The sequence below is a fragment of the Coenobita brevimanus genome, chromosome 103, assembly GCF_032717465.1.
Source record: "Coenobita brevimanus isolate Jiangsu-jjx chromosome 103, ASM3271746v2, whole genome shotgun sequence".
Taxonomy (NCBI): domain Eukaryota; kingdom Metazoa; phylum Arthropoda; class Malacostraca; order Decapoda; family Coenobitidae; genus Coenobita; species Coenobita brevimanus.
Genome location: NC_137056.1, coordinates 34,338,651 through 34,366,498, shown reverse-complemented (window position 1 = coordinate 34,366,498; position 27,848 = coordinate 34,338,651). Strand labels below are relative to the sequence as shown.

The window sequence follows — 27,848 nt, the reverse complement described above, 5'->3', positions numbered from 1 at the left end:
ATTTTTGCCAGTCCTTGAGTATTAACTAACTAAATTTTTATTTTCCCTTCATCTGTTTTGATATTCATATACCTTTTCTTTTAACTCATTCTTTTTACTCGACTACTCTGTTCAGCTTTATGTACCAGGCTTGTTCATTTTTTCTTTTTTCAAACAGTTCATTCCATAGTTTCTTCTCTTTCTCCTTTTCCTTTTTTATCTGATCCTTTGCTATTTCAATAACTTTCTTGCTTGGATCTTCTTCATGTTTAAGTTTCTTTGCATTAGCCAGAATACAGGTCGTCCCCACTATAATGATGTGATGCGTTTGGGAAAACTCATCTTTGAGCCTGGGTATCGTTAAACGGGGACCTTCTGTCTATCTATATGTATATTGCCAGACACCATAATCCTGTAAGGGGTGGCCATTTGATGTTGAGTTATTTGTTTTATGGGGAGGGGCACTAACCCTTCACCAACCCACTTGTTGACACGTAGAGAGCATGTATGGGTTGATTATGTGGTTACCACCTATCATTGTAAATGGTTTCTTAGCTTACAGGAAACCATTTGGCATATCACTCAGTGTAAAGCCACCTGTAAAGGAAAGAAAAGCAATAAGAAGTGACAGGAAAGATGGGAGAAATAGGAAGAGAGGAGGGCAGGCACAGAAAAAGAATGATAAAGGCTAAGGAAGAAGTAGGCAGCACTACATCAATTATAGAAAATGTAGGGATGCGTTTGGGAGTCTTGGGATCTCCCCCCCCAACCAGGTCCAAAACCCACTCAAATGAATCCAAAACCAAGTTTCAAACACCTAAATCCCAAAATAGCTTTAAAAGACACTAAACTAATTCTAAATGTAGTTTATGGCACACCTAACCCCCCCACCCCCCCAAAAAAAAGCTGAAAAATGCCAAAAATAAGTCTGGAAAAATGAAATCTTAGTAAACTGTACCCCAAAATGACAGTGTTCACCCCATCTGTGGGACAAACACACTTATCTAAGTCTAAAAACAGTTAATAAATCAACCTTAACACAAAAGCTATCATCAAAGTCTGAAATAAAATGAAAACTAGTAAAGATCAACAAACAACTCTCAACACATTTTCAGTTCCTTGTCTGGTCCTGATTGTCATCCAGAGCACAGTATCCCTCTCGAGGCTAGGGGACAACTGGTTCCCCTGGGCATTCAGTCACCCTCCTCAACCCCACTAAACCCTCTTGCATCAGGCAAGGGAGAGCATGGGGGGGAGGCTGGCAGTGCGATGTGGAGGTAGCAGGAGAAGCTCAGCTGGTGGAGGGAGATGCTCGGCTGGTAAATGGCCTGGGCATATCTGATGATGAGGACATATTGGAAGGGACGTGCATGAAGAGGGTGGTGATGGTAGCCTGCCTGGCTGCCATCTTCTCATCCAATAGCTCCCTGTATATTCGTTTGCCCTCCTTAATCTGTTTTACAGCATCTCTACTCCTCCGTGGGAAAGGGTCCTTATCCCTCATGATGAAGATAGCATGGTCAACATGGAACGCTATTCCTTCAGGGTCTTCATGTCAAGCACTGGCAATTCTTGCATGGCTTCGTCCTCTGATTCCTGGTGGGCACGAAGCATCTCCACATTCATCAGCTCCTCTCTGTGGCTCTCTGTCACCTCATCCACATCCTTCACGTTAGCATCACTGAAGCCAGCCTCATGTGAAAGCTCAACAATGTCCTTCCACACCTGCTTCACAGGCTGAACTCGCACTTCCACAGAGAAACCGGTGAACTAGTGCACACAATTGAGCCAGAGCTTCCGTCACATTTCGTTCACTGTTGGCTGTGCAGCTTCCTTCCAGGCAGCTGTGATGTTCTCTGTGGCATTCCTGATGTTGCTGCCATGCCAGAACATCTTCACAGATGCCCTGTTGTCTGCATCGCATGCCTAGACCAGTTGCTGCACTGTATGGAGAAGATAGTATGCTTTGAATGTTACGATGGCGCCTTGGTCCATTTGTTGCACCTGCGATGTGGTGTTAGGGGGCAGGAAGACCACCTCAGTGTTGCTAGGCCAATTTTTCATTGCAGGTGGATGGCTCAGAGTATTGTCTACCACCAGGAGTGACGGGTTGGCATGGTTATTCTTGGAGGCATACTTCCGCAGGGCAAGCAGGAGGTAGGAGTGAAATTGGATGAGCAGATGGCAGAGGTGAGCAAGGCCTTCTTAGACTTCCAAATCACTCCTAAGTCCTCCATGACAAAGCCAGCCAACACCCTGGAATTTTTGGAGTGGTAGACAAGGAGCGGCTTCAGCTTCAAGTCACCCTATGCATTGCCCCCCAGAACAAGTGTGAGTTGGTCCTTAGCAGCCTTGAACCCTGACACAGACTTTTCCTCTGTTGCATGGCATGTCTTGGAAGACATCCTCTTCCAAAACAGGCCCTTCTTCGTGTTGTAGCTTCCCTCCTCAATGCGCTTCTTAAGCGTAGCCTGGAACACCTCTGCAGCTCCTCCACTCATTGCCTCCCAGACATAGTCACGCAACAGAGGCCAGTGTGCTCCTTGAAGCGGTCAAATCAGCCACGGCTGGTTTTGAAAGCTTCCACTTCCTCTTAGCCATGCTTTGCGTTCACCTCTTCCCACAGAGAGAGCACCTTGGTACAGATGACAGACATACCAAGGGGTGCCTTCCTCTGGTTCTGGTCCTCTGCCTAGGTCTTCAGCATCCTCTCCATCTCTTCCATTGCTGGTTCCAGGGTTCTGGTGAGGTGAGACACTGTCAGGGTAGCCACTCCACCAGCAGCAGCCTTGATGGCATCACCCTTCTTCAGGATGGTGGACACCGTCGACTGCGGCAGACTGAGACCGCACACTCCCTACCCTTGATCATGACGCCTCAGAATAGCCAGCTTCACTTCCATGGATATGCTTTTAAGTAGTAGTAGTTGTTGTTCCCTAGGTAGTCTGGCCGAATAGCCCCGAGTCCCTTAGGAAGGCCATGGTCGAGACCAGGTTTTCCCACAGAGCTCTCAAAGAGTTTATGTTGTGTTGTTGGTGTAGGTGATTGTGTGCAATGCAGTCTTCCATAATGTGCTTAATAGTATGGGGTGCTGTGTTGCATCCTGGACAGGCATCAGCGACGGAGTCATCCAGCCTCTTCTGGTAGCTTAAGAGGGCTGGATGGTGCCCACATCTCAGCCTGGCCAGGTGGACCCTGTCCTCACAAGGAAGATAGGATTCAGAAGGGTGGATGTCAGGAGGCCGTGTATGCAGCTGTGTGTTGTCTTTAAGTGACTGAATGGAGCGGCGAGTGATCTGAGTGTGGATATGCTTCTGGAAGCTGGTCTGAGGTGGGCAAGGGGGGAGAGATGACAGTATTTGTGTATGGTATCGTGTGCTGGGTGTTGTTTTGATGTTCCTTGGTGTGGGTGGATGTGCTGCCATGTACTGTAGTGGATGTTGTGGGTTTGTGGAGGCTGCAGCAAGAAACTGGGTGTCTCTCATGTCTAGGTGATCCTTGACTTTGAGGACTTTGGTTTCTTGATGTAGGTGGTCTGTGGGTGTAGTAGCTGTGCAGCCTGTGATTATTTTTAGGGCCATGGTCTGTAGAGTGTTGTAGTGTGTTTTGGTGAGGTTAGAAGCCCAGGCAGGGCTTGCATAATTCATCACTGAACATATGTATTGTTTGTATACTGTGGTGGTGGTTTCTTTGTTGTGTCCGAATGTTGTATGGGCAAGTGACCTCAAGGCATGTAGCCTTGGTGTTATTTTATTTTTAATGTTTGTGATGTGCTGTTTAACCCCTACACCGCGGGCATGTTTACCAATGTTTTGCGTGTGCCGCGGGGTTATTCAGGCTCCGACAGACTCTCAAAAAATACTTGCCAAAAATCAGTTATTAGTCCTAGAATATTAAAATTACATATGCTTATGGCACATACCTTCAGCTTTCTCCTGGAATGTTTGTTGAGCCTTCGTCGGTTACCGTAGGACTTGTGGAGACCTCTGAAGTTGGGTAACGAAGTCTCCACTTTACACTTCCCGACAACCCGTAATATGATTACCACAGCCAGATATTAACACTATAAACACTACTTTATGATTTTCAAGTAGTTTGGGATCCATACTCCAAAAAAAACCCGCTGTGAAAGCAATGAAAATTACGAGCGCGTCTGACCGTTGCATTTGCGCTAGTTCACTCTTGGTACTCTCTCATTTATTATTCATAAAACCCCTCACACTTTATATTTCTGTTACTATATAACACTTATATATATATCTACAGTCTTTATCCATAAGTTTCCTTCAGTAGTATTAGTTTATTGTCACTGTAGGGATTCAATTTCTTTCAGTAAAATACGTAGCATTCACTTTCTCGTCCTGTATACTAGCATTGAGAGTGAATGTCACTTTCAATTTCACTCTCATAACTCATAATATTCAGACATGCTAGAGTGAAACTTTTACTTTCATTACTCCTAGGGTATATACTCGTATTCTTATAATACTACTCATTTACATTTCTGTTTACGTTCTCTATTTTATTTACATTATTTACATTTCTATTTTATTTACACTGTTATGCACTGTCACTTGAAGTAACTTATAAAACTATTTTCCACTGTTCACGTATATTTACATTCATTACTTTCACTTGCTGTTTACACATTATTTACACATTATTTACAATTCCACTTGCACTGTTTTACTCAATAGAAAGATCGTAGTCACTCTTTTATCAATTGTCAGCCCTTTACCTCTTTCCACACGAGGTTTAGTAGGGGGTAAAGGTCACAGGGCCCTTTGCATGGGGGTGAAAAGGCCCTGAAGCTAGCAAGAGCGAACAGACGTACCCCCACACTGGAAGATGTGAGTGAACTGATAAGGGTGGGCTTGGGTGGTGGCCTACCTAGGGAAATCAGTACTGCCAACGTTTAGCCTGTTGACACAGCTACTTTATAGCAGTGAAATGATTGGCAGGAAATCTAGACAATACATTATAAATTAGGTAGTTCCAGGTGAATGTAAATATCACTTAGGCTTCTTCCTTCCCTCCTTATATGTATATTTATTACGAAAATAGTTTATACGGCATATTTCAAGGGGAAATAAACAGCAAAAATTAGTGAACGAGTGCACGTGAGGTGTTGTCAGGTGATAATTAGCCAATTCCAGGTGTATGGCACTCTCACTTACCTTATTTCTTTCTTGTATATATTATTTGGTATAAGAATAGGGCATAGGGCTTATTTCAATGGATGAAATCAGTGAAAAATTCCAGGGAAGATTTACTTAGCGTAGCACGGCCAGGCAGGCGACAGGATAGGGTAATGGAGGGGGGGTAGGGAGGGGAGTCAAGAACGGGGAGAAATAGCTAAATTGTCAACAATGGATGGGAGTACAGATGAAATTAGGAGTGCTGACTAGTGTTGGACATTGGCAGTACTGATAGATGATACAAGCCCCCACTTGGAAGCCCGGGTGAATTCAAAATAACACAGAATCACACAAGCGACGCCCCGCGGTATGATCCCTAGCTCCCAAGCGTCACGAAAGTGACGCCCCGCGGTTAAGGGGTTAAATGACATTGATGTATTGTATGTTACACCAAGGATTTTGGGTGTGTGTGTGTGTGTGTGTGGTAGGGGAGTGTTGTTTATGGTGAGGTGTGGGATGTGACTGTGTTCTGCTGTCCAGTTTGTGAGAAGGGTCACTGTAGATTTGGCTGGGGCTATTTTGAGCCTGTTTGTGCTTTTATGTTTGCCTCTTTGCTTTCTGATCACCACCAGCATCTTCAGAAGCACACTTTGCACCATGCTTAGCACTACCAGCACCACCATGTGCAGCAGCACCCATACCAAACATGATAACCTTATTTAGGCAAAAAATAACACAATAAATCACTCAAAATAACAGTAAATCACACTCCACTGATCACGAGCACTGCAGGAACACAGTTACAATCAACAACGATACCTTTCAGTGCAAAGTGGTGATGTAACATGATGTAGCATGAGCAAGCGTAAGGGAGGTCTTCGCTCAGCAACAGACGCTGGGAGAAAGGACGGTGGTGGCAATTGTGGGGCCTCACGTCATGAGGCAACCTATACGATGCGCGATCGGATCTACGCATGTAAACAAAGTCAGCCATCCTGCAGGGCACAGCTGGCTGCCCGGCGCATGCAATTGAAAACAACATGCCCGTCAGATAACCGGGGATGGACCATCATCAGACAGGGAGGGATGTTAATTATTTTTACATCGCTGAGGTGGGATATCACGAAGAGAGGTATCGTATAGTGAGGAATGCCTGTATTCCAATTTTCTTTCTCATCTCCCAGCATCACCAAAGTTGGCTGATTCTTTCTATCCTGCCCTTTTTTCCCGATCCTTACTTCTCTTTCCATTTCATATTCTGTTACCCTTTGAGAATTTTCTGACAGATCATTTATTGTGCTCGGTTCCTCATCAGTTCTATCCTTTGCATTCTCACACTCTGATGCTGGTGATTTGTACATCACTATGTTTTTCTCCTTCTTTCTCCTTCATCTCCTTGATTTGTATTTCACCTTTACAGGCTCTGCAAAATAACGTTTGGTCCTTAAACTTTTTCAAAGTCTTTTACAACTCCCCAAGTACTCCCTTGCAAATAGTGTGGAACCATTTCTTGTACATATCACAGCGCACTCCATTTTCAGAGCTCCTCACACTCTCCACATATGTCTTTTCTTTATTTGGTATCATCAGTCCTACTTGACGTTATGCAAAATTTACACCTAAATGAGGCAACAGCCCCTCCTCACATCAGCTGCATTTCCAACAAGTCCTCATAGTAATTTAGTAACTTCTCACAGGGTTGTTGGCGACTAGCCAATATCTCCACAAATGCACAACCTTTATTATAATGTGATGATTATAAATTTATGTTCTTATATTCCTGAATATCTTTCAGACACAACATGGATGCCACCAAGACCCTAGGCATGACTTCGGCCATCAGCTTGGCCAAGCCAAAGCCATCGGATCTGGAGCACACCAGGGAACTTGAGGAGTATTTGGCGAAAGCTGGCATGTTCGAGACTGATTCTGAGCTCAACCACAGGTACTCTTTGAGAAAAGAAAAAGAAGGAGGGAGAAGAGAGCAATAGGTTAACTGAGAAGGTGATAGAGGCATGTTTAAAGTTGCTTGGAGACATTTCTGTCACAGCTACCCTCTGATGGGGAGGTTCCTTGGAGAGAGTAGGGTGTTGGATTTAGCTGACAAGGGAGCCATGGCTTGTGGTTTTAAGCTAATAAAGCAGTACACCAAGTTGAGTGGGTTCATTTCTGTATTTCATTTTGATAGCTTCTTCAATTTTTTAATACTGTATTATTGAAATACTGTATAAGCTGGTTTTATCTTTTAATTGTACTTATCAGGGATGGAAATTCATGGTCATCCACCTGCCTCTGGTGGGTAATTGCTGAAACTGTCTCCTTCTGTTTGTATTTCCTGCTTCCTAGTATCTCCAGTCTTTCAAACGCAGTGTGTCCAGGCATCTCAAAATGAATGAATCTTGAATTTGTCTCCCTTTCATATTGTTTTTGTTGTTTTCTTGGAGGGAACTGTTTGCGGGCTCCTGGCCTTTGTTCCTTCTTCCTTTCATTTAAAAAAAAAAAAAAAAAAAAAAAAAAAAAAGTGTGTTCTACATACCTGCCTGAAATTGTGGATAGATATTGTGACAACTTGTGTGTCACCTAATAATGTCGAGGTATAGTGTGTTATATAATGCATGTTGTGCCATAAAATCAGCACAGCTAGTTAGACAGAAAGAACACTAGCTGTACCACACAAACCAGACACTTCATCCAGCAGTCTCACACAAATGAACTCACACTAAACACAAATAAACAGAGAAACAGACTATTGGTTCATACCTGTGCAATTTATAAAGTATTTTCTCTCTGGAATGAAAGTAAGCAAAATATGAAATAATACAGTAATTTGAATTTTTTATGGTCAAATTTTAACGCTGAACACTGAATATTTTATGCAGAATAGAAGAGTATGGTTTCTTCATGATAAGGCCAAATATTCTCCTTGGCATCTAATACATCAGGTTGTTCATGTGTAACCCATGTCACTCAGGTCATTGTATCATGAGTTTATTTTAGTATTTACCTCAACTTTTAAAATAATGTGAAATTGAGGGTTCCAAAACTCCAATCCATAGCAGTAGTGCAGTTTTTACGGTTCCAAAATTTGCAAGGGAAAAATACTATAATTGAGGCCCCTAATAACATAGTGTACCGAGCGCCACTGCAAGCAAAACTGAGTTAAGTATACCACTATGTAGCCCAAACCCTCTTTGATCTGGAAAGCACCCATGAGGTACAGAAAACAACTGGCATTAGGTCCAAATTCCCTTTCTGTAACATGGTCTTACTGCCCGCTTCACCTCAGTGCGTCGACAAGCCTTCATGCTGGTCACAGGATGTACCAAGTCCTCCCAGCAATGTGTTGTCTGGTGTTACCAGATACTAGCATTTCTTTATACTCACAGTCATGCATTTCTTTTTAGAGCATTATTAATTACTCTACCATTATTCTAACATAATGGAATATTTTAGCATAAAATTGCATGATTTTAAAGGTAAGTTAGCCATAATGTACAGAAAACGGGAAAGGCAGAGAGCTCAGCAAGACTTTGGCAACTGTGATATGGGAATCTTTCGCGACGTGATGCAGTTTTTTGTTTACCAGCTGTCCTAGAACACTGCCTGGATTAACAGGCTATTTTTACAGCTGTTTTAGTGTTTTTTCTCATTGTCTCAAGAACATGAGTGACTTTAATAGTGAACAAAAAGCTGCTGGTCATCTCATAACAGAAAAAGAGCGAGGAGGCCGGAGATGTGGGCTAAAATGAAAGATTTCTTTTTTTATAATGGTTTTTAATTTCTGAAAATAGTATTACATACATCTATTTTGCTTTTGTAAACATTTCCCATTGATATCTTGGTTGGTTTGATTGGTTGGTTTAATTGTTAAAAATGCTTACTGAGAGTATGTTTTGTCTCTTAATAATAATAATAGCTGCAAGGCTTGGTGGACGAGTTTGGGAGAGTGTGTAAGAAACGGAATCTAAAGGTGAATGTAGGGAAGAGTAAAGTGATGGTCTTTGAGAGAGGTGAAGTCAGTGAATGTACAGCGAGGTTGCATGGTGAGGAATTGGAAAATGTGAGTACGTTTAAGTACTTGGGTAGTGTGCTGAGTAAGGATGGAGGTTTGGAGGGTGAAGTGCTTGAAAGGGTACAGCAGAGTTGCTGGTTCTTTGAAAGCAGTGATAAGAAACAGGGAAGTAAGCATGGAAGTGAAAAAGTTACTACATGACAGTATTGTGATACCAACTTTAACGTATGGAAGTGAAGCTTGGACGTTGTTGGAAGGACACAAGTCAAGAGTGAGAGCAGTGGAAATGAGTTATTTAAGAGGAGCCTGTGGAGTCACTTGGAGAGACAGGCTGATGAATGAGGATATAAAGGAGCGTTGTGGTGTGGATGTGGATGTGATAGGAAGCATTATGAGGAACACACTGAGGTGGTTTGGCCATGTGGAGAGGATGGAGAGTGAAAGACTGACGAAGAGAATGTATGTGAGTGAGGTGGAGGGGGGAAGAGGGAGGGGGAGGCCGAGGATGAGATGGAGGGATGGGGTGGAGAGGTATATGAGAGAGGGGGGTGTGAGCTGGGAGCAGGGCAGTGAAATGGCGGGGGACGGGGTGACATGGTGGCAATTTGTTTGTGGCCACCCCAGACGGGATTGAGGCGTCTGGCAATAGATAGATAGATAGATAGAATAACCACACTGGAGAAAAATGCACCTATTGTTGTACACTCAATCCTTGTAAATCGCGTGTTTATAAATCACGGATTTGTAAATTACGGCTAAGTGGCTTTCAGACTGCCAGCACCCTTAAATCGCTGTTAAGTCACGAAAATCATGGACCTAGGCACCGAAGTGGGCCTTTTCCAAGGAGAATCGTAAACTACGGCATTCAATTTGAAAATCGCGACCCAGCAACCAATCACCACCCGTTCCTGGTGGCAAGTGTGCATACTAATGCCGCCATGTTGTTGTTATTCTTCCCACCAGTCCGCACACTACAGACCATCGCCATGGAGTATGAGAGCTACCTGCCTTTTTTTGTGCACCTTCTCCTCCGCCTCCTACCTTCCATGGCTCCTCCCGAACCCCCCGATGAAGCGCTTTAAGCAGTATGGCATCAAGAAGCAGCCGCCATTGTCATACAGTCAACGTTTGGAGCTCATTTGTCGTGTTGAGAAGGGAGCACCCCCACCTCTTGCTGAGAGGTTCTAAGTTCTTCCCAACACCACCCCACTCCATTCACTTTAGCAATATTGTCATAGGATTAAGGTGAGATCCCTTAACATTGCTTATTTCTATTAAATACATGCACTGAATATTCCTAAATTTGTATGTTTGTGTTTGATGGTGCCTAGATAGGTGTAGGTACGTGCTGTAGGGGGTGGTTGGCCAAAGTCCAGACCCAAATTCATTTTTCACATAACAGTTATTATTTATAAACCACGGAATTTGTAAATCGCGGCGGTGGTCCAGACCCAAATTGCCATGATTTACGAGGATTGAGTGTACTTTTCAGAATGCTGCAAATTTCTCTTCTACCAGGATTAGCATGACATGAAACTACGAACTTCAAGCTAAAATATAATTAAAAAAGCACTAAAAATATTATACTAGTTCCAAAGTTATGGCATTTTGAAAGTTACACAACTTTAACTGCGTTTTTCTCTGTTTTCAACATTTGGCATTCGGTACACTATGTTATTAGGGGCCTCATTTGTTCTCAGAATATACCAGTGTTGTTTATAAGGAAGGAACTCAAAGAGCATGTATGATACTGTTATTAAGTTGTTGTTCTTGAGCTGTTAGCTACCAATACCAGATTTTTCACCATCACCCATATTAATCCTTCATAATCTTTTCTGTGTTAACTGCACAGCTCTGGGGTTATGAAACGTGCCTGTCGCATCCCAAGAATGATAATGAACAATTCATGCATATTTACATCTTCCTTTATGCTTTTTCTTTTTTTTTTTTTTTTATCATTATTTTCCTTTTGCACATTCCACAGCTACTGGTTCATTGAAAGCAGTGATAAGAAATTGGGAAGTGAGCATGGAAGTAAAAAAGGCGCTGCATGACGTTATTGTGATCCCCACTCGAATGTATGAAAGGGAAGCTTGGACCTTGCTGGAAGGACACGGATCAAGAGTGAGAGCAGTGGAAATGAGTTATTTGAGAGGAGCATGTGGAGTTAATGGAGAGACAGGCTGGCAGATGAGGAAGTGAAGGAACATTGTGGTGGATGTGGATGTGATAGAAATCATTAGGAGAAATACATTGAGGTGGATAGGCCGTGTGGAGAGGATGGAGAGTGAGAGATTAGGTAGGAGAGTGTATGTGAGTGAGGTGGAGGGGGAGTGAGAGATTAGGTAGGAGAGTGTATGTGAGTGAGGTGGAGGGGGAGTGAGAGATTAGGTAGGAGAATGTATGTGAGTGAGGTGGAGGGGGAGACCAAGGATGAGGTGGAGGGATGGAGTAGAGAGGTACAGTATATGAGAGAGGGGGTGTAAGTTGGGGGGAGGGCAGTGAAGTAGCAGGGAACAGGGCAACATGGAGTTGATTTGTTTGTGGCCACCCCTTATGAGATTAAGGTGTCTGACTGTAGATAATTACACATTCTGCAAGCCATCCATATTTACCATACCACTTGCATTTGACAATTCCATGTGTTTTCATACTTGTAGTGCATTTGCAAGACCAAAACTAATAACTTCTTTTGTTTAATTTTTGCAATAACATAGATAAATATAAAGGGTATTGTGGTAAGTGGGGCACCCTCCATTTGTTCATTGATGTAGTGCAGCTTTAAGGTGACTTTGCACTGAGTGACAAGCCAGGTGTATACTACAGTATTTACTGTACTATGCTGGGTGGTAACTATATAACCAAATGACACTTGGTGTTCTAGTGGTTGAAATTGCTCCAACTGGATGAGGCCTGCAGTGGTTTATGTCTGAAGGATGGTTGGGGGTTGTTGCTTACATAATGTCATTCATGAGGCAGGTGAGGCTGGTTGCCATCACATCGAATGTTGGGACTGAGTAGCCAAGACCTGGGCCAGTGTACTCGTGATGGGGCAGAAAAGAAATGGATTATAGATGGATGAATATAATCAACAGCATTAACCATGGTGCAATTTCATCACAAAACTATTTCATTTGAAGTGAATCTATTGTTTATGCATTGTTTGGACTTGACAGGTGTTTAGTGTTTAAAGTAAATGATTTTTGAATGGTTTTGTCATTATAAAAGTTGTGTTTTGTCGTATATCGTAGGTCAAGGGTCAAAGGACAGTGAAATATTTTCAGAATTATTTTTCTGTCTTGGGACTGCATTTAATAATCTAGAATTTGCTCACTGTAATGCATCAATGTATGCAGCACTTGTCCAGCTTTAACTTAATCTATTGTGTTATATTTATGTTTACATTCTCTTATGAATTGTGCAGTAGACCTAGGAATATCATTTATCAGAAATATGTCATAATTTTTTTCACAGGTTTGAAGTGCTGGGAAAGCTGAATTCACTTGTAACCACTTGGATTAAGGATGTCAGCATCAATGTCAAAAACATGCCACCCCAGGTACTTATTTATCTTTATTGTTTCATGCCATACCTACTGTAGTACCATATCGACCCTTTCACAGACCACAAACGTTTTACTTGTTTCTTCTTGTCTGCAGATAATTTTATTCAGTTCTGGAATGATATTTTGAACTGGAAGAGTTAGATAATCTTGTAAACACTTGACAACAAGATATCTTCCTTAAAAAAAAAAAAAAAAAAATCTGGAGGTAGCAAGGAAAACAGAAATTGCTGTACTTTTTCATACTGAAGGAGGTTAATGTACTGTGCTATGACACATTATGTGTGTAATAGGTACCCCTAGATCCAGGCCAAATTCAGAATTAGGGAGAAAATTGGTTGGTATGAGACAGTCAAAAGTGAACCAATTTTTTCCACCTGTGTTGTTCTTGCAACACCACACTTATCTTGTATGTCCAATGGATTGCAGGAAATTGACAACTTTTGACTGGTTACTCCCAGAGGTATTTTGTTTCGGTTGTATCGTAGGATTCTGTGTTGTGATAGTACGGTGCATGTGGTGTGGCAAAGTGAATTATTTGTGAGTAATGGTGGTGCTCACCACCCACTCACTCGATGTAGTGCTGCTATCAGGTGTCTGCCCATTCCTCACCTCATTTCCTTCCTTTCTCTTCTTTCTTTACTTCATCCTTTCCATGTCCTTCTGACTGTGGGTGACTTTACATTCCCTCTTTTGTTTTTCTTTCCTTCTGCTTTTGGGTGACTACACTAAGTGACAAGCCAAATGGTTTCCTGTACACCAGGAAACCATTTGCAATGCTGGGTGGTAACCATATAACCAAATTATGGTGCCTGGTGGTTTAGTGGGTAGTTGCGGCACTCCGATCGGATTGAGCCAGTGAAGGTTTATGTCCAGGGAGTGGTTGGGGTTATTGCTCACGTAATGCCACTTAGAGATGAGTGAGGCTGGTCACTCTCATCTTAAATGTCAGGACCAACTTGCCTAGCCCTGGATTCCTACCCTGCTCATGGGGCAACGTGGGATTGGATGATGGATGGATGGAATAGTTTGTATTGTCTGGTGGCGGATCTTGAAGGATGCAGTTTTGCTGAAAGTTTTGGATGGCTGTGTGTTTGTAAATTGTAGTGTTGATTGGAAGAGTGGGTTGTTGCTGATATACTCTGTTTAGTGTTGGGCATTTGTTTGTGTCTTGTTTCTTTGTGGATAGGGCGAATGCAACAAGAGTTTACAAGCACAGGATGAATCTTGAGCTGAAACAATGAAGTGTGTGCTTCTCATAGTCATATTGATCTTTGATTGCAAGTTTTGTTTCCTGATGTAAGTGATGTATACAGTAAAGGTTACCCTCCACATTTGTGGGGGTTAGGGGAGACACACCCCAACGAATGTGGAATTTTTGCTAATATTTGGTGTGCCATCCCGTAAATGCCTCTACAGTCACAAATCACCCCCTGTGAGCAAGTGTGCACATACTGTACCTAATAAACCATATCTGGGACCTGAACCCAGGATAAAATATCACAAACAGTAACAGACCAACTGTATAAAAAAAAGTATAATAACAAATAAGTTTTGACTAGGTATGGGTATATTATCTATCTATCTATCTATTGCCAGATGCCTTATTCCCGTTTGGGGTGGCCACAAACAAATCGCCTCCAAGTCGCCCTGTCCTCCGCCATTTCACTGCCCTGCTCCCAACTCACACCCCCCTCTCTCATATACCTCTCCACTCCATCCCTCCATCTCATCCTCGGCCTCCCCCTCCCTCTTCCCCCCTCCACCTCACTCACATACACTCTCTTCGTCAGTCTTTCACCCTCCATCCTCTCCACATGGCCAAACCACCTCAGTGTGTTCCTCATAACGCTTCCTATCACATCCACGCCACAACGCTCCTTTATATCCTCATTCATCAGCCTGTCTCTCCATGTGACTCCACAGGCTCCTCTTAAATAACTCATTTCCACTGCTCTCACTCTTGACTTGTGTCCTTCCAACAACGTCCAAGCTTCACTTCCATACGTTAGAGTTGGTATCACAATACTGTCATGCAGTAACTTTTTCACTTCCATGCTCACTTCCCTGTTTCTTATCACTGCTTTCAAAGAACCAGCAACCTTTCTTCCTTGCTGTACTCTTTCAAGCACTTCACCCTCCAAACCTCCATCCTTACTCATGACACTACCCAAGTACTTAAATGTACTCACATTTTCCAATTCCTCACCATCCAACCTCACTGTACATTCACTGACTTCACCTCTCTCAAAGACCATCACTTTACTCTTCCCTACATTCACCTTTAGATTCCGTTTATTGCACACTCTCCCAGACTCATCCACCAAGCCTTGCAGCTCCCCTTCTTCTTCACTCAACAACACAGTATCATCTGCAAACAACAGTACAGGGAGTTTCCAAACACTATCCTCTCTCACCAGGGCCACTCCAACATCCACTACCCTACCTTGTACCTCTTTTATTACCCCATCCATATACAGATTGAACAACCATGGAGACATGACACATCCCTGTTTCAACCCAACTTTCAAAGAGAAAAATTCACTTAGTTCACCATCCACATGCACTGCAGCCTTTGCACCATCGTACATACTCTTCACAGCATTCAACAACTTCCCATCTACTCCATATATTCTTAATACTTTCCACAATCCTTGTCTATCCACCCTGTCATATGCTTTCTCCAAATTCATGAAAGCCGCATACAACTTCTTTCCCTTCTCTAGAAACTTTTCCACCAAAGATCTAAGAATGAATATCTGATCTACACAACCTCTTCCCTTCCTGAAGCCTCCCTGTTCTTCTCCAACTAATTTCTCTGTTCTTTCTCTAACTCAGTCAATAAGTATCCTACCATACACTTTTCCTGTTATACTAAGAAGACAAATGCCCCTATGATTACCACACACTTCTTTTTCCCCTTTTCCTTTGTACAAGGGAATAATTATACCTGACTTCCAATCCTCCGGGACTCTACCTTCCTCCCAGGCCAATCTGCACATCCTCCACATCCATTCTACTACTATCTCTCCCCCATGCTTCAGCATTTCACCACACTCTCCATCAATTCCTAGGGCTTTCCCCGATTTAACTTTCTTCATTGCTTCCACAACTTCTATCCTACTGATTTCTTCTTGTCTTCTCACCTCCCTCCTCTCCCAGCCATTCCCCAGCCACTTATACTCGCATTACTTCCATCCTCTATGTTCTCTCCATCTGCTCACTTTTTCTCCCTTCTCCACTAGTAATCTACCATTTTTATCTTTCACTCCTCTGCTAACTTCACTTCCACCCTGTCTTATACTTTTCACCTCTTTCCAGAACATTTTCTTACAGTCCTTCCACTTTACACTCAAATTCCTTCCAAATTCCTCATTCACTCTCTTCTTACTCTTTCTTACTAATCTTTTCACCTCTTTCTTTCTTGCTACATATAACTCTCTCTTCCGCCTCTCAACTTCTTCCAGGCCCCTGTTTCTCATCCATTCATTGTATGCTTTCTTCTTTTGTGCCACAGCCTGTCTCACCTCTTCAGTCCACCACGCTGTTCCTTGCACCCCCCTCCGTCTTCTCTTCCTTCCACACACCACATCACATGGCTATATTAAGTTTGGGTAAATATGTACTTGGTGCCTTCCACAGACTCCTGTGACTGAGTGCATCTTGCACACATCCATGTGAATGTGGACAAGTCATCAGCCACATATGTACCCCAACTTCTATCAGCCATACCTATTACAGTCAGAGTTAACTCACCAGTGTCCCTGAAGTTTTTGCAGACGAACTCTGGCTACTTGTTGTGATGATGATAATGAACATGACACACGTGAGACAGAGTTATCATAAGATCGCACAGTTGGGTGCTAATTTACTCACCTAATAGCACAGCAATGCACTTGTTATCTTTGAACACATGAGAGCACAATTATTGGGCTCAATAACTAAATTACGAGAGATTTGGTGTCGCAGCATAGAGGCAGCGAAGCGACTGCGACAGTGGCAGGACACAGACTGAGGGAGAGACAGATGAGCACAGTGGTTTGGTGTGGGCCTGGTTTGGCACAAAATTACCTGTGAGCATCCTCACTGCTATACTTTGCAGCCATGAATGGAATCTTGGCTCCACAGAGGGGCAATCCATGAATCTGCGAGAAAGCAAAAGTTGAGTCTGGGAATGTGGAGGGCTGCCTGTATTTGTGGTTTTGGTGCATACTGTTATGGGTTTAAGATGTTAGTTTGTATGTTATGAAGCATATCTATATGTTGGTTTAGGTTGGGGTTTAGCTTGGACTAACATACTTTATATTATCGTTACTGAATTGTTTGTAAACAGTTTTCAGGGATTCTTTCCGTTGTCTGAAAGTGATGCTTGTGTGTGTCTTCTGTGCCAGTTTGTGAGACACTAAATGGCTTCATGGTATTGAGTTTACGAGATTCCTTTGAACTAATGATATTTGTGTCGTGAGAAAAGGTCATGGGTGTTTCCAGTGTAAGTCCCTAGAAATTTGGGGTGTTTTTCCAGTGGGAGTAGTTGGTTGAAGATGAAAACCTATGGGTGTGTTTGAGACTCATATCTTTCTGGGGTGAAGAGGGCAACTGTTGGCTTGGTTTGATGATGTACTTATTTGGTTTTGTCTTAGCCAGTTTTCTAGCGAGTTTAAGAATAGTTATGAGGGAGGTAAAAATATGAATAATGGAAAGAGGCTGTCGCACAGGCCAAACAGGGTGGTACTCCCAAGGGGAATGGGAATGCTGGTGATAGGGAGAGCTGGAGCTCCTTTTTCACTAGCTATCTAACCATCCCCCTTTTGCTGACCTTTTCATTGTGATAGTAACATGGAGAGTTGACCAGCATACTTTCCCAAACATTTCCACTAACCATCTTATGCACTACACCACATGCTCTTTACATTTCACACAACATATCCCACTACGTTACAGGGGTTGGCGCCAGCAAGGGCATGCGGCCAGAAAACTTTGCCCCCGCTACCTAGTGGCAGACTTTTAGGGGGAGGCATGATGGAGGTTCTGCTGGCATAGATCATGGGTCCAGGGTGAGATGGGGCTCAGGCCTGTGCTAGAGGGCACAGGGCATTGCGGTTCCCAGGCTGCCGCTTCCACCCAATACAGTAGAGAGGGGCCCGAACCTGGGAGTAGCACCCCAGGAGGTTGCCCTATCAGTGGGTGTATAATGGCATGATAGTTACAGTGCCAAGGCACGCTTGGAGGGTGTCCCTGCAGCTGTCATGGCAGGGTGCCCCGAGGCCACTACCACAGCCACTGGTAAGCTGATGGGCTAGGGGTCCCACATCCATTGCCTGGACCTGGGACTGTGCAGTGAGTGGGGCCTGTGGTATGTCTGCCCCCTTTATTAATACTGACTATGACTAAATACAAGAAAAAGTTTCAAAGCAGGCCTGAGGAGAGTAAATCACCCAGGGGGATGAGGGTGGGTTCATGGAATGTGGGAAGTTTGAGGGGAAGATCGGGGGAAGTCATTGAGGCATTCAGTAGGAGGTGGGTGGATGTGGCATCTTTGCAGGAAGTCCAGTACAAGGGTGAATCAGCCAGAAAGATTGTTGGGAAGGATTGTTACTATAAGTTGTTTTGGGGGGGGGGGGGACAGACGGAGACGGATATGGGGTTGTTGATGTGATGGTTGCGGAGAAATGGGTGGAATATGTTATGAGTGTTATGAGAGTAAGCGATAGGATATCGGTAATGAAAATTCTGTTCGGTGGAATGATAGCTACAATTATATCAGCATGTGCTCCACAGGCAGGCTTGGATGAAGTAGAGAAAGATAGATTTTGGGATGACTGAATATGTGCAGTAGGCGGTATGTGGGATGATGAGATAGTGATTTTGGAAGGGGTCTTAAATGGTCATCTAGGTGAAGCAGCTCAAGGTTATGAAGGAGTACATGGGGGATGTGCGTATGGTATAAGGAATGCGGAAGGGGAAAGGATACTTGAGTTTGGGGAGGCAACGGACATGATTGTGTGAAACACACATTTTAGGAAAAGAGAGAATAGGTTAATTACGTATGAGTCTGGGGGAAATTGCAGTCAGATAGATTATTTTCTGGTTAGGAGGGCTGATAGGAGGTTAGTGAGGGGTGTTAAAGTTAGAGTAAGTGAGGAGTGTTTGCAGCAGCACAAACTATTGATTTGTGGTGTGGTGCTTAAAGAACGAGTGATGAAAAAGAGGACTTATTTACCTAGGAGGAAAATATGGAAGCTGGAAAACAAAGTAGTAAAGGATGCCTTCTATAGCAAGATGAGGAGAGTAGTGGCTGAACAGGGAGCTGTAGACAGAGGCGTTAATGAACAGTACAGTGCCCTCAAGAACAACCTCTTGAGAGTTACTGATGTAAAATGCGGTTGGACAAGAGGACCACCAAGACATAAAGTAACCTGGTGGTGGGATGAGGGTGTAGAAGCTGCAGTTAACCCCTAAAAAGCGGCCATGGACAGCCGACCCCCCCCCGTGTGGCGGGGTTGGATCGCGGTCTGAGTACCTGTAGGAAAATATTAGCCAAAAATCAGAGATTAACCCTAGAACATTGTACTTGGTGTGGCAGATAATACTTACAGTCAGCTTTCTCCAGAGACAGGCCTTGAGCCTTTGTGGACTACCCAAGGACTTGTGGAGACTTGCAAAGTTGACTAACAAAATCTTCACTTTCACACCTCCAGCAACCCGGTTTCCCCTCTACCACAGCCTCATTCTGTCACAGTAAACTTTATACTACAACGTACAGGTAGTTTGGAATCCGTATTTGTACAATAAGCACTGAAAATAAGGCTAAAATCAACGGAGCGTACGGCCGACATGCAGCGCGGCGGTGGTCTTCCCGTCACTTAACAAACATTTCCATTTTCACAGCTAAAAACACGTATACTACATTATTTTCAATCATAGTACTTCCCAAAAGACCACCGCAGCGCGCTTTTATTCTGCCTTACGCCCGTCACTTTATTCTTATTCCTGTCGGCCGCTCGCACTGACTCGGAAGAGCTAGAACTCGCCATAATGTCACTTTGAAAACCTGCAGTAAACTGATGCTAAACGGAAAAAATGCGCGAAAAAAAGCTAGTGTGACAACTGGGGAAACAAATGTTTCCTATTAGCATAAACTGCTTGTGAGAGGAGAGCGCAGATTTACAGTTCTGAGCAGTCAGCGTGCTGCCATGTATCACAGCCAGGCTGGCCGGGCCGTGGTGGCGGGGGAGGGGGGGAAAAACGCGATACAGTAATCCCGCATATTTCGCGGTAGTCACGTTCTTGTAACCCCCGCGAAAAGTCAATTCCGCGAATACTCTATTAACAATTGAATCTTACACTTGTGTCCACCATGCTGCCCATCACACAGTCCATGTCCATACTGATTGCGAGACAATTCGCTGTCAGACAATTCCCCGTCAAAACATGGACGATTCCCCTTCATAACAATTCGCACCCTGGATGATTCCCCGCCATTCTATAAATATACTAATCAATACATTTATCAATATACTTATTAATTAATCAATACTTTAATAACTATATTTCAGGGGGATCCAGCAAAGTCTGTGTTCAGTAGCGTAGGTTCTGGATATTATTTATTAGTTGCTCCTTTAGTCAATAATTAACTTGTTTCTTCCTCGCTGTAGTTGCCTTTGAATTATATTCTAGCATCACCCATAGCTATCTTCATTAATGAAGGCGAATTGTTTTGTGTTTGTTGTGACTGCGAATTGTCCCGAAACCTCCGTACTCATCCCGAAATACCTTCTTACAAGATTGAAAGCACATACTCCATTATGAAGGAAAAACGTAAACACCGTACTGTAATACACAATTATCTACACATTTATTCACAAAACAGTACAAAATAAAAAGATGCATTAACTGGTGATAGCAAACACTCCCACGGTCGTTTCTTAGCTTGTCCAGTAACACAATTTTCTCTGCTAAGGTCATAACTTTTCTTGATCGTTTTGTCACTTTGGAGTTCTTACTAATTGTATTATTAGCCTTTGGTGAGGCTGGCTTACGTCCTGGGGCCATGTGGAAAGCAAGTGGGAGGCAAGAGGCTCGTATCATACTGCGGTTACAAGTACAACAGACACGTGAGGCAGTCAGGCGTGGAGTGAGGAATGCGGGGCAGAGAGCAGTGTTACCATATCCAAACAACGAAATTATGCTAGGGCAATGAAAACATTATGTTAGATTGAGCAAATTTGTTCCAAGTAAAAAATGAATTATGCTAACTTGAAGCTAAATGATAAAATTCTATACATATTCGTGCAACATATCAATTATGTATTGTTTACTATGAAAATATTAAAATGAACCTACATACAGTAAGAGGATAAATATCGGTTTTCTGCCCATACTGCTTTTTCCCACGAAACTTACGTTTTTCTGATGGATTTTGATGTGATTCATTCGATTTTGAGCATCATTTCCGTCAGAAATAACCAGATTTTGAGATATGACCCCCCCCATCCGCCTGCATTAATGGGGGATCTTTGGGGAATCGGAGGTTATAGGGAGGGGGGGAAACACAGAAAATGGTCATTTCTGACTGAAATGAAGCTGAAAATCGAATGAATCATACCAAAATCCATCGGAAAAACCTAGGTTTCATGGGTAAAGTACAAAGCTCAAACTTATCCTAACCTAACCTAACTGAACCAAACCGAACCTAACCTAAAACCTAACCTAACCTAACCTAATCCAACCCAACCAAGCCCAAACTGAAAGTAACCAACTATTCAAACATCTTACCTTATTCGTCTCTCCCTCTCTCTCTCTCTCTCTCTCTGATTTGTAGCTTTTATAAAATTATTCCAAAAATATTCCATTCCATTCTGTATTATGCTAGAATGATTCTAAAACTTCTAATATGCTAAAAAATATTCCAGACTCGAATATTTGATCAAAATTATGCTAAAAGATATGCTAGATATGGTAACACTGGCAGAGGGGCCGCGGGAAAGGGACAGACTACAGAGGGTGGCGTGAGTTTACCGCGCTACAATTGGAAGCTGCGGGAATTTAAAATTTTTTGTTTTCTGTATATTCAAGGATATTTTAGTTGAACTTATTAACCCCTCTGTGAGGCAATTGAGAATCCGCAGACATGCCCCGGGAGGCAAAAGTTTCGGGAAATTTGACATGTCATATTTTTATGATTTATGTGTTTGGGATGATGGATAATGATGAAATATCAATAAAAATAATAAAATAAATATATTTTACCTACCCATTACTGAAATTACAGCTGATGAAGCTGATGAATGCAGTATGGGTATTCCATGAGGATGCCGCAGAAGGTAAACAAACAACTTTTTTCTATCTGGTGTTTTCACTTATAGTTTGAACAGAACATTCTTTCCTTATTAGAAAAACTTATTTCTTGCTTCTGTGTACAATTATTTTCAAAACAGAACTTGTTTCCATATTCAAAAAATTGTAATTTCAACTTCTGAACTTTACTTATGCTACCAGTAATTAGAACAGAACTTATTTCCTCTCATTCAACAAAACTTTTCTTCTTGTTCTTATAGTTTGAACAGAACATTCTTCTCTTATTAGAAAAACTTATTTCTTGCTTCTGTGTACAATTATTTTCAAAACAGAACTTGTTTCCATATTCAAAAAATTGTAATTTCAACTTCAGAACTTTACTTATGCTACCAGTAATTAGAACAGAACTTATTTCCTCTCATTCAACAAAACTTTTCTTCTTGTTCTTATAGTTTGAACAGAACATTCTTCTCTTATTAGAAAAACTTATTTCTTGCTTCTGTGTACAATTATTTTCAAAACAGAACTTATTTCCATATTCAAAAAACTAATTTCAACTTCTGAACTTTTACCTGTGCTTCCACTAATCAGAACAGAACTTATTTCCTCTCATTCAACAAAACTTTTCTTCTTGTTATCCATTACTTCTGTTTGGCTAGAACTTTGCAAGTGTGTGGTAGTCACGCCAACACTCAAAACATGGTGCGACACCACATTCTTTACACCATGTGCTCACTCGGTTGTTCTTCCACGGCTTTCTCACAGAATGAAGGCAGACATGACATGATCGCTGTCCAGTCTTTCGGGTATGTGTTGGAGGCAGCTTTTGTAGATAGTGCCTATTGGCGAATCCCGTTGCTACAAGTCTGTCAGCAGCTAGTTCAGAGTGGCGTCCAGGACGGTCTTTGTTGAGTGTTCCATACTTGGTGAGCAGTTGTCTCACCACTTCCAGAACAAAGTGCCTCAGTGACTTCTTCTTTTGGGTTTCTGCCTTGTACATATGGTAGGCATTCAGCATTGACAAATCAACCATATGAAAAAATAACTTCTTGTACCATTTTACGGTACGTCTGATACACTCCACAGTACCTATTTGGGCATCCGACTTGTCAACAAGTCTCATATTTTTTGTGTAATCAGTTACTACGTCCGGTTTGAGGACTGGTTCTTTTGTTCTATAGTCCACTTTTCCTGATGGAATCAAGTTGCCACGATGGAAGGTGCTCAGCATACAAACCTCCCGTTTATCTGTCCATCTGACACACAGCAAAGGATCACTTCTGTAGAGCTCACAGGTTCCTCGAGTACTACGTCCTCCAAACTTTGGAAGATATTTCCTGTTCTTCCGGACTGTCCCACAACTACCAGTGTTATGATCATGAAGGAAACTACACAGGGATGGGGAAGTATACCAATTATCAGTATACAAAACATGTCCCTTGTTCAGAAATGGTGCCATCAATTTTTTTACCACAGAGCCAGAAAATCCTAGGGGATCTCTTGCAGGTACATCAATATCAGTGCCAGTGTACACTATAATGTCTAACACTATGCCAGTTAGGCAGTCACAAATAACAAAAATTTTTATTCCAAATCTGTGTCTTTTGGAGGGAATGTATTGCTTGAATATAAGTCTGCCACGGAACAGAATGAGACTTTCATCAATAACAAGTTTCTGATAGGGTGCAAAGAAGGAGCGAATACGCTCCCTTATCTTTTCAATTACTGGACGAACCTTCCAAAGGCGGTCATCAGTACTGGGATGGTTGTTGTCTGTGAAATGAATAAATCGCATGAGTAGCTGGTACCTGTCCCTGGGCATGTACTTGGGAAATATTGGGGTATGAATCAGTGGATCTCGGTTCCAGTAGTCACGAACATTTTGCTTCTTTACTTGTGGCATCAGAAGAGTGAGTGCAAGAAATGTGTACATTTCAGGTACACTGGTATCATACCAACGTTTCATTTTATTGTGTGGAGAAAAAGGATGTTTGTCCTTCATGAACTGATAATATCTATTGGTTTCTTGTACCAAATAATCAAGAATTTCACCATCAAAAAACAGGAGAAAATACTCCATTTCAGAACTGTTTTTGTCTACTCCAGCAGCCCTTGTCACTCCACTGTGAGTTGCATCAAATCTATAGCAATTTGGTATGAATCTATCACCATTTGCCCAGATAAACCCAGATCCACCAGCACTACCAATACCACCAGGCCTACGGGGAGGGTCACACACCCTGGGATCATCATCATCATCATCACTTAGGTCTGAATCATCATCACTCTCGTCACTCACGGGAATAAATCCATCACTGTCACTGTCTGCCATCCCCTCACTGTCACTACCACTCTCCTGTGCCATCCCCTCACTGTCACTACCACTCTCCTGGTCATCACTATCGTACTCCAAACCTGGCGATAACTTACGTTTCACGCCAGCACTACTCACTGATACCCCTGAGGTTGACGGAGTTTGTGTATCACTGTCCGAAAATCCTTCAAAATCGGCGATGTCATGCACTTCCCTCTCTTCACCAAGTCTACTAGTCACTTCAGAGTTCTGCAAAGTGCTGTCCGGTCCTGCCATCTCATCTGAAGACTGTGCTGAGGGCGAAAAATGAAGACTTCCCTCTAACTCCACGATACGCACAATCGCGCTGCCTAACCTCTGCGCGTTGCAGAAGTGAAAAAAAAATCGGTCACATGTACTGTTATTACAGCATATTTTTGAAGGATTTTAGGCATATATTTGTTTGTAGAAAATTATTTTATGATTTATGAGTCATTTTTAGGTAATTATTTGAGCATAAAATGCGAAAATAAAAAAAAAATCCACTCCAAAACCCGGTACATTTGTACCAGCAGGTTTGTTTACATATGACGTCAGAGCCCAGACCCCTCTGAGTGCAACATGGAAGGTGGGGGGTATCAAACGATGCCACCCGTTGCCTGAGGCTCTTTTACTCAAAAGTCCCGACCCGGTATCCATCAAGAGAACCCGTCTTAAGACCCGACCCGGACTTAAAGGGTTAATGCTAAGAAAATCCGCGAGAGGGCAAAACCGTAGACAAAAAATCCGCAAAAAATGCGGGAGTACTGTACTTGGCAACAACGGAGGTCAGTAGTACAAAGGTCAAGTATGATAATTGTAGCTAAAGGGTGGCGGTACTGATAGACAATACCAGCTGGAACATCCTTGCCCGCGTTTATTCAAAATTAACTCAAATCCCAAACGCGACGATCCGCCGTTATGTCCTTTTTGGCGATCGTTGCAAAAGCGACGATCCGCGTTTAAAGGGTTAAGGAGAAAAGAAGACTTTTCCAGGAATGGAAGAAGGGTGGTAACAAGGAGGAATACTTGGCTGCCAAGTGTAGGGCTAGAAGAGAGGTATACAGGGCAAAGTCTGAGTCACAGAGACTTTTACTTGATAACCTAAATCAGCGTTTCTTAACCTGGGGTGCTAGCACCCCAGGGGGTGCTGAAGTCAATTTTAGGGGATGCTGGAAAATGCAACATTTATTGGTTTAGCTTAGTGTTGGCTTCGTTAATATTGTATTTTTGGAGAATGTATAAAATAAATTGTCAAGGAGTACTTCACTTTATATTACTTTATCCTTGTAGTAGTGGAATAACTGTAGTAATGTTGCAACTGTAATCCCAGTAGCCAGATGTAAGGGGGTCCTGCACTGTGCATCCTTACTGCAGGGGGTGCGGAGGTCAGAAAAGGTTAAGAAACGCTGACCTAAATCATGGAGAAAGGAAAAATATGATATTTAAGGTGACAAATCAGATGAACAGGGATAATCAGGATATTATAGGTGAGCAGTGTGTGAAGAACGATGAAGGAAGGTTAGTGGTGAACAGTGGAGGTATTAAAGATGCATGGAGAGAGCATTATAGCAGGTTGTTGAATGAGGAGCTTGACTGAGACAGGGAAGGTTTGGAGCCATCCGATCCAGTGTTTGACCCTTGGCCTTTGATTGATGCTGCTACTGTGAGTGAGGCAATAGGCAGGATGCAGGTGGGGAAGGCAGCAGGTGTATCTGGGTTGACTGCTGAAATGTTGAAGGCCTTAGGAAATGTAGAGGTGAGTTAGTCATTGACCTGATAAATATGATTGTATATGAGTGCGTTGTCCCAGATGATTGGCTGAAGAGTGTAATTGTAAATGTGTATAAAGGGAAGGGTGATGCCCTGGAAAGTGGAAACTACAGTATAGAGGTATAAAGCTTTTAGATCAGATAATGAAGGTAATGGAGAGAGTTCTAGAAGGCATGATTAGAGAAAGTGAATATTGATGAGATGCAGTTTGGGTTTATGGCAGGCAGGGGGACCACTGATGCCTTATTCATTGTTTGACAGCTTCTGGAAAAATATATTTGGGAGAAAAGGAATCTGTATTTTGTTTTTGTTGATTTGGAAAAGGCCTTTGATAGAGTTCCTAGAGAGGTGGTGAAGTGGGCAATGAGAAAGCTTGGTTTGGAGGAGTGGCTGGTTAGGGTGGTTATGGCTATGTATGTGGGTGCTCGCACCCAGGTAAGAGTGAATGAAGATTTGAGTGATGAGATTTCCGTGAACGTTGGTGTGCATCAGGGGTCAGTTCTGAGTCCCATGTTGTTTATCATGGTACTTGAAGCCCTCTCACGTGACTTCAGGAACAGATTCCCATGGGAGATGTTGTATACTGATGATTTGGTGTTGATTGCAGAGAACGAAAGGGAGGTGGAGGAAAGATTTAGGAAGTGGAGAGATGGTACGGGGCACAAGGGCTTAAGGGTAAATGCAGGTAAAACAAAAGTGATGATATGTAGGGTTGGTGGTGGTACTGTCAAAGACGAGGGAGAGTGGTCATGTGCCACAAGGGTGTGGGAAGTAATTCCATCTTGTGCAGTGTTTGTGATAAATGGGTGCACAAGGGATTTAGTGGTATCAGAGGTAGACTGCAAGATAATGCTGATTTTATGTGTGTGGCATGTCGGGGAGAGCAGGTGGAGATTGTCAGGCGTGAAAGGATTGAACTTGCTGGTGAGTCTCTTGAATATGTAAAAGAGTTTTGTTATTTGGGAGACATATTGTGTGCTGGAGGTGGGGCTGGAGCTAGCCCTGTGGCTGGGGTGAGTGGTTGGAAGAAGTTCAGGGAGCTGTTGCCTCTCCTGACATTGAGAGGACTCTCCCTACGTGCTAAGGGGTCTTTGTATGCAGCATGTTAAGAGTGTAATGCTGTATGGTAGTGAGACCTGGGCAGTAAAGGAGGAGGATATTCGCAGGCTCAGATGTACAGAAATGACAATGATTAGGTGGATGTGCAATGCGTCCCTGCGTGCAACGCCTGGGGGGGCTGGGTTTACGATAGAAATATTGAGAGGTAGGATGGGACTGGAGTGTATTGGTGTTGTGATGAGGAGAGGTAGATTGAGATGGTTTGGGCATGTGGAGAGGATGGGGGATGATAATTGGGTGCAGAAGGTGAGAGGTGTTAATATTGGGGGTGGGGTTGTGATGGGTAGACCGAGTGAGACGTGGGACTGGATCATTAAGTGTGACTCAGGGTTAAGGGACCGAACAGGGAGGCTGCAATAGATTGTGCAGCATGGAGAGCTGCCATCAGGTGACCAAGGCCGACGCTTGCAAGCATGTTGGAGCCTTCAAAAACGAAAAAGAAAATTGAAATGAGAGAGAGTTAGTGTTGGTAATGGATAGTGAGTATACCATCTTGTGTATGCAGATGATGAAGTTCTGCTTGCAAATAGCATGGTAAACTGGTGCAGATTTTTATATACGTCTGAGAGTCATGCTTTGAAAGTAAATGTAGATGAGAGTACAGTGATGGTTATTGAGAGAGAAGGTGGTTCTGAA

At 42.8% G+C, this 27,848-nt stretch overlaps 1 protein-coding gene across 1 annotated transcript in view; it reads left to right on the top strand.

Moving 5' to 3' along the window:
- The window catches only part of hrg (poly(A) polymerase hiiragi), a 165,204-nt gene that overhangs the window by 25,032 nt on the left and 112,324 nt on the right, over window positions 1-27,848 (top strand). The window contains exons 3-4 of the mRNA XM_080284885.1: window positions 6,913-7,062; window positions 12,604-12,688. Coding sequence (XP_080141011.1) covers window positions 6,913-7,062; window positions 12,604-12,688 — 235 coding nt within the window. The remainder of the gene's footprint in view (window positions 1-6,912; window positions 7,063-12,603; window positions 12,689-27,848) is intronic.